This window comes from Etheostoma spectabile, chromosome 19 (genome assembly GCF_008692095.1).
Source record: "Etheostoma spectabile isolate EspeVRDwgs_2016 chromosome 19, UIUC_Espe_1.0, whole genome shotgun sequence".
NCBI lineage: Eukaryota > Metazoa > Chordata > Actinopteri > Perciformes > Percidae > Etheostoma > Etheostoma spectabile.
In genome coordinates, this window is record NC_045751.1 from 13,265,881 (window position 1) to 13,278,804 (window position 12,924).

General features: G+C 43.9%; 1 protein-coding gene across 4 annotated transcripts in view; it reads right to left on the reverse strand.

Moving 5' to 3' along the window:
* svep1 (sushi, von Willebrand factor type A, EGF and pentraxin domain containing 1) overlaps nt 1-12,924 on the reverse strand; it is a 95,983-nt gene that overhangs the window by 6,006 nt on the left and 77,053 nt on the right. For 2 of the 4 annotated variants that reach the window (XM_032544082.1, XM_032544084.1), the window contains 11 exons: nt 12,691-12,882; nt 12,026-12,193; nt 11,194-11,866; nt 8,239-10,967; nt 7,596-7,830; nt 7,059-7,214; nt 6,266-6,329; nt 5,594-5,767; nt 5,286-5,462; nt 4,331-4,513; nt 1,926-2,096 (listed from right to left, as the gene is read on the reverse strand). In XM_032544082.1, coding sequence (XP_032399973.1) covers nt 1,926-2,096; nt 4,331-4,513; nt 5,286-5,462; nt 5,594-5,767; nt 6,266-6,329; nt 7,059-7,214; nt 7,596-7,830; nt 8,239-10,967; nt 11,194-11,866; nt 12,026-12,193; nt 12,691-12,882 — 4,922 coding nt within the window. Of the gene's footprint in view, nt 1-1,925; nt 2,097-3,147; nt 3,225-4,330; nt 4,514-5,285; nt 5,463-5,593; nt 5,768-6,265; nt 6,330-7,058; nt 7,215-7,595; nt 7,831-8,238; nt 10,968-11,193; nt 11,867-12,025; nt 12,194-12,690; nt 12,883-12,924 lie in introns of those variants that run through there. The other 2 variants (XR_004336385.1, XM_032544083.1) reach the window with 2 other exon arrangements.

A 12,924-nucleotide genomic window follows, 5' to 3' on the forward strand; every position in this document is an offset into this window, starting at 1 on the left:
CAGCTATTAGGCTAACTGAAATAAAACCATGCCAATCTCTATGTATGTAAATTAATTTCTAAAAAGATGATTTTTTTTTATTCCTCTTTTTAGTCAACTTTAGCATGGGTTCATAAACTAATGAGCACCACTGTACATGCCCGTCTGAAGTTTGCCAATGAACACCTGACTGATTCAGAGGACAACTGGGTGAAAGTGTTGTGGTCAGATGAGACCAAAATGGAGTTCTTTGGCATCAACTCAACTCGCCGTGTTTGGAGGAGGAGGAATGCTGCCTATGACCCCGAGAACACCATCCCACCGTCAAACATGGAGGTGGAAACATTATGCTTTGGGGGTGTTTTTCTGCTAAGAGGACAGGACAACTTCACCACATCAAAGGGACAATGGACGGGGGCCATGTACTGTCAATTCTTGGGTGAGAACCTCCTTCCCTCAGCCAGGGCATTGAAAATGGGTCGTGGATGGGTATTCCAGCATGACAATGACCCAAAACACACGGCTAAGGCAACAAAGGAGTGGCTCAAGAAGAAGCACATCAAGGTCCTGGAGTGGCCTAGCCAGTCTCCAGACCTTGATCCCATAGAAAATCTGTGGAGGAGCTGAAGGTTCGAGTTGCCAAACATCAGCCTCGAAACCTTAATGACTTGGAGAAGGTCTGCAAAGAGAAGTGGGACCAAATCCCTCCTGAGATGTGTGCGAACCTGGTGGCCAACTACAAGAAACGTCTGACCTCTGTGATTGCCAACTAGGGTTTTGCCACCAAGTACTAAGTCATGTTTTGCTCATGGGTCAAATACTTATTTCCCGCATTACAATGCAAATCAATTCATAACATTGTTGATATGCGTTTTTCTGTTTTTTTGTTGTTGTTATTCTGTCTCTCACTGTTCAAATAAATCTACCACTTTTTTCCCTTACTGTATTCTGTTGCTCATTGCTGTAAATTGTGTGTAGTCATGAGACATGGTTACAATTTGCAGGGAAGACACATTTGAATTCCCTCTACAATGTATAGACTCGGACACACAGATAGTTAGCTTAAGCTTTGATTACCTTATAGTTCAGGAATGTGAGTGTATGTTAGAAACTGTTTTTCTGTACCAGACGGAGAGGTGGAACGGCAGGGGATGGCTTTTGAGTGTGCGTGTGTGTGCGTGTCCGTGCGTATGTGTGTGTGAGAACTGAATAATCTGCCCGGTGACAGGAGGACGACGCAGTCAAGGAAGAAGATAAAAGATTAGGGATATGGTTAGATGGGGTTCACAATTTTTGTCTGCGTCTAGGGAAACTTAGGATCAAATTGTGTACCCACACGTGTGTTGTAATTTAACTGCTGGAATTTACTAAATTTGCTCAACTTGAATCTATCGTCTCAGATTTGATCATTGAGTTCTGGAATCACAAGTCTCCACAATAGCAGGAATTAGAAGGTGTAGATAATTGGGGTCATTTTGCATGGCCTTCGGGCCAACACCTTTCCTTTCAATATCCACAGGAATAATAATAATTTTAAAAAAAATTGGCGATACAACAGTCCCTTAAATGCCAAGCCCATAACAACTTGACAGGGGTTTCTTCTTTTAATGGGGCTGGATCCAGGATTTACAAAGTACTCATATTCGAGTGCACAGGAAGAGGCATCATGGTACAGCGAGGGAACAGGTTCTGTGGTAAAGCTGCACCGTATCCTTTCCCAATTTGGTAAGGAGGCATTAGAAGACAGGGAGAGCAGCTACTGGGATGTTAATAACCTCCAAAGAAAATTGTATCTGTTGGGGATGAGCAGTGGCAGTCCAGAGAAGAATTAAAAAGCAGAGAACCAGCACGGCATCATGTTGCAAAAGGGACAGTCAGAGGAAGCAGGAAGTGTCCAGGGAAAAGGGGAAAGTCCCTTCTATTGAGCACAGAGGTGTTTTCTCTACCTCTGCATGTGGGAGGCGGCGTCCAGGTGCCGTTCTCCAGACACCTGCTCCTTCCAACGCCCTCCATTGCATAGCCGCCAAAACACGAGTACACCGCCACGTCCCCGAACTGGAACACCGCCCCCCGCACCACCCCATTGGCCACATGGAGGGGGGGGCCACAGGACACCCCTGTACAACAGCCCAGATGGAACGACCTACGAGTTACTTACTACATGTTTTCTGTCTCCTCTGTCTAAATTATTGTCTTAACATGTTGCTACTTTGCCTTTGGTGAAGTGCCTAAAAAGTTGATGAGCACATCAATCTTCTGTTTGAGCAAAGAGGAAAGTTGCAAATCTATGGGTAGTGGACAAAATGAAAGAAACACCTTACAGTATAGTATAATTGCAGCTTACTATGTTAATCCTTTCTTGAGACTGTCAGAGGTGTCATAAAAACTGAAGCCTCCCATTGTTTCTCTTCCTGCAGATGTGTGACACTCATGTGCCAACAATTCAAGAAGTGACTTCTAGGAAAACACTTAAAGGAACACGCCACCGTTTGTTGAAATAGGGCGGACCACGGTCTCCCCTAGTTGCGGATAGGTGGGCCAACGCATTTTTTGTCTCAGTGCCTGCATTGTTTAAGCCAGCAGCAACACAGCTAGTTAGCTCAACGTAGTGAATGGAATCTTATGTTGCCGGTTAGCATGTTGTGGGTAAAAGGGAGTCAAACAAAAAACTATTAATTACTTTTTGTGGCCTGCATATTCACAACAATTACAAATAGCAATGCAGATTAAGACTAGATAATTTCCTAGGCAGATATTGATAACGCTAAGCTAACTAGCGGCGGCGCTGCCGGTGTTGCACCGGGCTAAAACAATGCATGCACTGAGACAAAAAATGCATTGGCCACCTATCTACAGCTAGGGGAGACTGTGACAAGACTGTGTTTCAACAAACGCTGGCGTATTCCTTTAACAGAAGAGTTGCTTTGCAATAATATATACAAAAACTTTAAAAATGACTTAAACTTCCATTGGTGTCAACAATAACTAAGCAATATGAGCTTCCAGAAACGTTTGTTGGGGCTTTAACGTATATGTAAGGTGTTAATGTTATTTTGTCTACCCTTTGCATATTTATAAAAAAATATGGAATGTAAAATTGTGCACTGCAGAGTAACAAATCAGTGTCCATTATATGAAATCAAGCTGTGTTTGTCCATCCCCCATTACCTGTGAATTTCATGCAAAAATATCCAAATGTGTCAAACACTTCAGTTATGTGGCTCGACAATCTGTGGACTACCTCCCTACGGCCAGAAGAGGACTAAAAGGATTACAGTGAACAGGCATATAGGGAAATAAATACCATGCAAACACAAAACAACAAGCCATAGCAACATAAGCACCACTGTGTTGCATATTCAAACAACTGCACACAAGAAAGATCACAGGATCATCTGACAAAGGTTGCCATAGAAGCGACAGAGGTGCCCATAATTAGTCCAGCATACAGCACACCAACACAGGGTTTGATGCAACCTTGTTTGTTTTGATGAAAGCTCAGAGAGACCGACAACAACGGAGAGAAATGATAATCCAGCTAATTGAAGCCAACAGCCATGCAAGCATAGAGAAATGTTGGCAGAAGACAAGAGGAGCATGCAGAGGTGTAACAAATCAAATACACAATTTGTACCCGATAATCTCATCTATTATGACATGATTTGCTAGTGTTAGTACATATCAACACCCAAACCAATTTTTACATTTGATTGATTGAACATAACCAAATCACATGAACTAGATCTCAGACTGAGCAAGGAGAAGCAAAACAAATCAGGATTTGTTTAGGCCAAAAGGGATATTTGAGAATTGAAAAAAAATAACTGAATAATCTGGACATGCTATATTGACAAAAACACTTAACATGAACAAACATAGATGGAAATGATCCGTCAAAATTGAAAGAGTTGTGACAAAGATGTAATGAGAAATAATCATTTATAGTCAAACTATCAAAGATTACTTTAAATTTTGAGCAGTAAACATCACTGCGAATCAAGTAATTAAAATAAGTATAAATTATAAAATTAATTATAAAAATCGAGGCAAAAAATACAAAACTAAAAATCACCGATTACCATACGTACTGCAGTTTATGTTTACATGTCTACCAACATATGTACCAATACTGATACATCAGTATTAATATAATATTTGTCAATATTAGTGGCATGCTGATGGATTGGCTAGGCTTTATTATTGATGGATTATGTGGTGACATATTGTAGGTGTGTGGTTTTACATTTATTTTAAATAAAATATATACTGTATATTTACAGATATGAATCAACAGTGAAGCTTTCCCAAAGAAGATATACAATGTAATTTCACCTTCGAAGAAAACACCTACTTTCACACACAGCGCTGATGGGGCTCCAGGTCTGGTCTGGCCTGCAGGTGATGGTTCCGCTGCCTTTCACCTGTTGACCTTTAGAACAGCTGACACGGACGGACTGTCCAACATGAAACTCCAGCTGGGATCCATTCCTGCTTCTGTCCTCCCTCCAGCCTGGAGGAGCCGGGCAAGACTTAGCTGTAAGTGCCAGAAGTAAAGGATTATTGATTAATTGTCTTTATGTGGTTGACACACTGCATCTGTAAGCAATAAAAAAAGTATTGTTTCTCACACATTTACCACAGACACAACAACAATATATCATAGCTAACATGGGTACTGAAAATATATAACATGTTTGGATATGAGACAGTTTAAAAATCTATCTTTATTTGGATGTTTAAGGGAGAGAGTAAAACCTATGTGACCCTAACCCTTTTTATGTTTCTGTATTTATAGTATATAAATGTAAATATATGCAGGGCAAGATTGCAGTATGTGCTATATAGATGCCTCTATTTCTATGGTCACTTGAGATATGTTTGGGGTCAACAGTGCATACAAAGAAAGGTATGTTAGTTTGAGACCACATTTTGAAAAAAACAAGTTTCATTCTCAAACTGTCCATAAAGTATTGAGTAAGATGAGCTCTGACTCATTGACTATTTTGTCACAGGCTATGTTGTGAAACAGATAATGAAACACAGTGATGTTCTAAACTATTTTGAGTGTTTGCTTGCACTGTGTGGTCTGTGTGTTGCAGACATTTACCAAATGCCCAGGAGTTTGTCAAAAAACAACCGTTGCAACAAGGATTGTGTTGACAAGCTGGAAAGAAGGAAGTCAAATGTGACAGGAAAGGCTAGCAGCGGCAGTTAGTAGTGAATTCATTTATTCATATCACACCAGTTAAACAGCCCCTGTATTCTGGATTCATGTTTCTGTGTAACTCTCTGTCAGTGTTTCTCACGTTGGCAGGTGGGGAAAGCGGAGCTCCAGGTGTTGCCCCCCATACACACCACCAGAGAATCTCCCACCAGGTTGTAGCCTTTATCACACTGGAACTCCACAGCGCGCCCTGTGTTGAGGTTGTGCTCTTGCGCTTTACCGTACAGCATCGGTTGCGGGCTGACACAGCCTTTGGGCACTGACATGAGAGGAAATAATAGAGAGTAAAATCATGATTCAGAAAGAGAAACGGTACTCTAGTACTTGAGGACAGGTAGAGTCTTCAACAAATCAGCTTTTAATTCATTGCTTACTGGCCATCCTCCGTACCTTCACATGTAGGTGCTGGTGGGCTCCACGTCCCGTTGGCTTGACAGATGAGAGTCTTTGGGCCGACCAGCTGTAGGCCGGCATTACATACATAACTGGCATTGTGTAGGTAAGTCTCTCCTGATGTCTCAACCTGTGCATGCTGTACTATGGGAGGAGGCCCACAGGCATGTGCTGAGGAGACAACAGATGAGTGTAAACATGTGAAAGGTGTGGTGGTATAGATGTACAGTATGTGTCAACAGTACAATGTAACAGATTACACAACATTAAGAGGAACTCTAGGTTACACCCTCCACACAATCAAAATTATCTTCATTTCCCTTTTGTTTTGAGAGTTTAAAAAAATGTTTAATGTTTACGACTGGAATCGGCTGCATCAAAAAGGAGACATTGTTTTGAATAAACTGAATAAACAATGGAAGGAATGACTTAGTGTGCCTTGAGTGTTTTTCCGTTTCAATATCCATGAAGCATCACTACAAAAATCTAAATAATGTGTGCATTTTTGTAGAAATAGCCAATATGTGTGGGGCTTCCTGTCTTTGTAGGTTTTAATACTCTTAAGACGTGTTCTCAGCTTTACTGACAAGATACTAAAATCATAGGATTAAATATGTGACATTCTTAAAGACATTTCCTGGTCTGTCCCTTATGTGTAAACACACCTACCAACACACACTGGCTGGGTTCCACTCCATGTTCTGTCTCCCTGGCAGGTCTGGATAGAGTCTCCCTATGACAACAAGAACAACGTGTAAAGATACAAGAACAGTAGACAACCTAGTAATGTTGATGTGTAGAAATAACAGGAAACACAATATAGTTAAGATCCATAATTTTATAATATTCTTTCATGTTGGACTGAAAAAATGAACCTAATAATTTTACATAATAATCTTATTTATGTTAAAGTTAGCAGTTTGTATTCTTTAGGTGTGTTGTCAGTGTAATATAAGGCACTGTGGCAAGTATTTAAATTGCTAGCTGCAGGCTAGCATTTCAGTGAGTATGTGTGAATCAGGAGGAGAGTGAGTCAGCTCCTTCTGTTTGCACTGTAACTGCACTCTTCTATTGATTGGTGAGGAGAAAGAATGTGACTTTCTGTAATCTGACCGGCATTAGCTCAGCCTGTTGTTTAAAAGCACAGTGCAGGACGGGAGAGGAAGCCCGGTGTTGTATTACAGGAGATGACTGACTTTTGGAAGCCACTATTCTACACAAATGATATCTTGGAAAAGACACGTTGTTAGGTTTGCAAAGCAAAAATGATTTACTACCTGTGCTACTATCCATAATTTTGGATTAGAAGTGGTTTTCCAATACAACTGTGTTTTTGCTCATCTTCGTGATGTTGTTTTCCCCATTCTGTTTGTTTTTCATTTATATATTATAAACCATTATAAATCTTTTCTACTAAACTACTGAAACTCTACAGATAGAAAGTTGGCCTGAAGAGCAGTACCTTCATGTCAAAGCCTGGCAGGCATGAGTACGTGACAAGGTCTCCATATTTGTAGCTGTCCCCCTCGGTGACACCGTGAGGAAGAGGAGGGGGTTTCTCACAAACCACCAGGTCACAGGAAACTGAGGAGACACTTGGAGCCCAGCTTCCACCCAGCTTATCACACCATACAACGGACAGGACAGGAAAGTACTACATTATTCATGGTTCTTTATTGACATGTTTGGTGGAGAAATTTCTTCATTGGTCATTGCCAACCCATAAGTGCTACTTCTTTAAATCCCAGTGACGATGCACAATATTTTCAACACTATGTAAAAAGCAAACAGACTGAAACATTTCACGTCTGCAGTCCTCTAAATCTCAGCTAGGGTTTCATTAACAATAAAGCTAAGTCATTTAAGAAAGCAAGTCACAACAACATCTTAGCATGCACATAAAGTGACCAAGAGCAACTTGTTAACCAATATTCAACCAGGAAGTTAAGATTAAGGATCACAGAGACTTAGACAAATAATTGACCAGCATCTATCCTACCTGGCACTCAGCCAGTGCTGGCCCCTGCAGGTAGAGACCAGATGGGCAGGAGAGGGTGATGGTGCCTCCAACAGGAGTGAGATCCTTCCCAGTGATTAGAAGATTGGGGATGGAGAAGTTGGTTGGTAGCAGGCAGGGGGAAGGGCTGCACCGAATGCTGTGTTTGGACCAGGTGCCATCACTCTGGCAGGAGAGGGAGGCTGTCTTTGTGGCTGAATTGAACCCATCCTCACACCTGGAGAGCGAGAAGGAAACAGGAAAATTAAGAAAAAAATAAAGAGGGGACAAACATGGGAAAAATAGATTTGAAAACACTTCCTGTTCAAAACAAAGCAGTTAGTCTTTGATATGGATATTCAATAAGATTGACAAATATACGGTGTAGACAATCAAACATCTTTACTAAGGGTAGTACGCAGGATAGTAATTAGGCTATAGTTTTACCTGACCCCACAAACTTACTGGGAATGTTTTTATTCATAAATATTCTGGTGTAATTAAACCAACAATGCACATGCACTGTGTTAAACAAATATTATTGTTTAATAGTTATCATACAACATAACTTTGTCCAGTCTCCACAAATGTCCATCAGAAAAATGGTTTTAAAAGGTTTTACAAATGTCATAAATACAGTATTCACCTGTATGTGATATGGTTTGGGAAGGTGAATGTGTCTCCCACCACCTGAGCGTGGGCTACAGTTGGAGGTTTTCCACAGCTCATAGGCTCACAGCTGAGTCTGGGTTCCCCCCACCTGCCATCTCTTCCACAGGAGACGTGTGGGTACCCCTTTGGCTGGTAGCCAGGCCGACATCTGTATATAGCTGTGTCGGAAAAAGTGGCACTGGCGCCCTGCAAGACAGCATTAGGAACTGTAGGTGGGGCGACACTGCACCTCCCCCGGCCACACACAGGCACACCGGGGCTCCACACCCCTCCCTTCTCACACACTGCCTCAGAGGGACCCAGCAGCTTGTAGCCGTCGTCACACTGGAAATGCACTAGGTCCCCGCAGGCACGGTCGCGACCAAGAACCACACCAAATTTCACCACAGGGAGGGCACAGACGCAGGGCCGACATTCAGGCACGGCGCCCACCCAGACGCCTTGAGCGGAGCACCGCAGGATGGGATCCCCGACTACCTCATAGCCATCAAAGCAGACGTACTCCACCAAATCATCGTAGTGGAAGCTGGAGCCGTTCAGGAAGCCGTGACTGATGTCCTCGGGTGGATCACAAGTTATGATGTCACAGCGAGGTGCGGGTTTGTCCCAAAGTCCATTTGACAGACATATGCGTGTTGGATCTCCGTTAAGTGTGTATCCCTCATCACATTTATAGTTTACCTTGCTGTTGAAGCCAAACTCTGACCCCAACACACTCCCATTGGGTATTGGTGGGGGTTTGCCACAGCGGGCAGGTACACAGGTAGGAGACCCATGGCTCCAGGTGCCATCAGCTTGGCAAACACTGATAGCTTTCCCTTGTAGGAGGAAACCATGCTGACACCTCAGTTCTATCTCATTATTATAGCTGTACTCCTTTCCGGTAAAAGTAATATCACTGGGGACTTTAGGGGGACCACAAGATACTGGCTCACACCAAGGCTTCTGTCCATTCCACTTCCCATCCGCCCGGCAGGCTATAGTGTCACTACCCTTCAGGACAAATCCAGGCCTACAATCATAGTGCAAGACCTCAGGATACACAAAAGCCCCTCCGTGAGTTGTGCCATTAGCAATAGCACCTGGGTCGCCACAGGAGACAGGCTGACAAACTGGGGCGTCATTAGTCCACAGTCTACCTGATACACACTGCCTCACAGGCTCCCCTTCCAGCTCATAACCGTCCTCACAAGTATACTTGACCATACTGCCAAGGGAGGTATCAGTAACATTCACCCAGCCGTGCTCTGGACCGGGTGGTGTTTCACACTCTGCTGGGACACAAGACGGGGCCGTGCCGTTCCAGCCTCCATCTTCCTTACACACCAACCTGGTGGGGCTTGTGAGGTCATAACCTTTGTGGCAACGGTACTCAATAAACGTCCCATGAAGGAAGCTCAAGTCCATAGGTAAGGCTAATGATCCACCGTCATTAAAATCACCATAAGAGCTTCCTCCCAGCTGCTTCACCCTAACATATTCCCCAAAGTCAATGTGAGGAGGCAGACCACAGTCTGAGGGCACACAGACAGGAACAGAAGTAGACCAGCCAAACTCCTCACATGTCAAATGGTCCTGGCCTACTAGCTGGAAGCCAGGAAAGCAGCTGTAGAAAATGGTGACCCCGAAACTGTGATCCTGGCCCTCTACAAATCCATTTTCAACAGGTTGGGGTGGGGTGCAGGATATCTGTACACAAGCAGGTGGCTCGATGTCCCACTCCCCACTGGCCAGGCACTTCAGAGTCTCTGGGCCTTGAAGACGATAACCTCGACGGCAGGAGTAGGTGGCACTGTGACCAAACTGGAGTTTTGTATAAACTACTTTTCCATTGGCTGTCTGTTTAGGGATTGAGCATTCAATTGGGCGACAAGAAGGCACCCCTCCAATCCAGAGTCCATTCTCTCCACAGAGGACAGTGGAGTTGCCCACTAAATTATATCCAGTCTTACAGCTGTACAGTGCTTTGCTGAGGTACATCAGACCCTGGACATCAACGATACCATTAGAAATCTCTACAGGCTGAGGGCATTCAACAGGGATACACTCTGGGTAAGGAATGCTCCACTGCCCGTTGGCTAGACAGAAAACAGAACCTTCTTTTTTTAAAGTAAAGCCATCCATGCATGTGTAGCTCACCACAGAGCTGAAAGGGAAGGGAGGAGAGGACAAGGAAGGGCCACCAAACGACACTTCAGGCAGTGGGCCACAAAACACCTGCTTACACACTGGAAAGGTGTCGTTCCACTCCTGGGACGGGGTGCAGCGAAGGATTCTGGCCCCATCCAGTACATAGCCATCCTCGCAGGATAATTCCACTGTTCCAGATTCAGAATCCAGGCCCTTCAGTACCAGGTGGTTCTCCTCCAGCGGCGGCTCTGGACACTGCACTGGTGAGCAGCGAGGACGCCTCGTCTTATCCCATCTTCCGTACTTCAGACAGGTCCAGGTGGCATCCCCGACCAGCTCGTAACCCTCATCACAGACATACTGCACTTTTCGGCCCACTTGGAAATCAGATCCCCTGTAATGTCCATGGGCGACGTTGGGGGGAGGGCCACAGGTCAAAAGGACACAGATGGGAGGGTCGTTGTTAGACCACTGGCGGTTGGCTTGGCAAACTCTATCTGGACGACCAACAAGCCTGTATCCTGCATGACAGGTGTACGTCACCTTGCTGTTGAAGGTGAATCGACCTCTGCCCTATATGGGAGTAAACAGAGGGATACGTCATATTAGACATATTTACTAACTTAACCAGCAGCTTAAAATATGAAAAAGGTGTTATTTTTATTGGTAACACTTTATTTTAAGTCTGTTACTTTCCAATAATTTAAAAACAAAAGATGTAATTTGGTCACAATTATAGGAAAAATAGAGAAAAAGTTCTATGACAGTTTTTTTAGTTTAAAAGCAGTATGTGGCTAACCTGGATGTCTCCATTCCTGAGGGAAGGAGGGGGAGAGCAGGACACAGGAACACAGGTAGGCAGAGCTCCTCCCCACTCTCCATTGGCCTTGCAGGTCCTCCTTTTCTCCCCTCGGATCAGGAAGCCTTTATCGCAGCTGTACGCCACCACGGCTCCAAAACTATAGTTTGTTCCACTCACATAGCCGCGATCAATGCTCTCAGGCTTTGAGCACCTCACTGGCACACAGCCGATATCATGCGGCGAAGGCTCCCACTCTCCTCCCATCAGACATCTCAGTGTGGCTGTGGTGTTGAGCATGAAGCCCTCCTCACATTTATAGCTCACTTCAGTGTTGCTGACGTATTTGGGTTTGTTGACCGAATCTAAAATAGCGTGGGGTAGTTCAGATGGACGTAGGCAGAAGTTTGCGATGCAGCGAGGGGCTTCCATGCCATCTGGGGGCGCCCACACACCCAGAGCGTTACACACCATCTTAGAGTTGTTTCCAGCAGTGTATCCGTCAGTGCAGTAGTAGTTAGCAGTGTCACCAAACAGTTGGTGGCTCTCATAGGGCTCGGCGTGGTCGATGGCAGGTGGGGGGCCACAGGAGCGAGGGACACACTGTGCTGAGCTGTCACTCCATTGGCCACTTGGCAGACATTCTCTGGTCTCTGGGCCAATCAGAGTGTAGCTGTGAAAAGAGATTAGCGAAGAGCAAAATAAGTCACAGCTCTACAAAAAGCGATTTAAGAATGTTAACATTGTAGTTTAGTTTTAGTTTGTTGTTATGTTTGTTGTATGTCAGTGTCAACTGACAAAACAGCATAATAACTGAGTCAACCACATTTACCCTTCTTTGCAGACATAGTGCACCTTGTTTCCCAGTTCAAAGTTTTCTCCCACGGTCACGGCATCATTTAGGGCCGGAGGCTCGCTGCACAGGACGTTCACACAGCGAGGGACAGGCCTGCTCCACTCCCCTGTTGCTTCACAAACCACTTCCATGGAGCCCTGTGGTCTTCGCAGCAACACACAAGTTAGTTTACACACTCACACTACTGCAACCACAGAGTCAAAGAGATTTGTAGAGGACAACTAGTGAAACAAATAAATCTATAATGGCATGTTATAAATTGCCAGAGAGCATCATACAGAGTTTATAATGTCTGTGGAGGTCGCAACTGCATTGTGCTGACATAACTAAATCAGCATTAACGGAGTCTGTAAATGTAATTTATTTTTAATCAGCAGTAACAATATGTATCTTATTTCAGATTAAATTAAGTGTTTGATGGTTGATTATACAAATCCAGCTGAGACACGAGTGGCTCTGTGCAGATGAATTTGAAAATAGTGATGATAAAGAAAATAGTCCCAATTAGTTCCTGTCCATTTGTATTATATTTTATTTTATTATAACACATTGAGCATTATGTCAATTTAAAAAAAACTGTTATGAAATTGAAATTATGGGTAAAATTGGCATTTATGAGAAAATGTATAATAAATCCATACCTGTATCCCTCAGCACAGGTATATGTGACAGTAGACTGGTATGTGTTAGTGTTGAGCGTGTAGTCAGCGTTTGCAACAGTTTGAGGCCCCCCGCATGTCACTGGGTGACAGGCCGGTGGCGTCCCGCTCCACCTCAGACTAACAAGACACTGGAACTCATAGGGAATCTGAGGCAGGAAGCCCTCCATACAGCTGAGGAGAAGGAAAACAGAGTGACACCCAGAGGTTAACAAC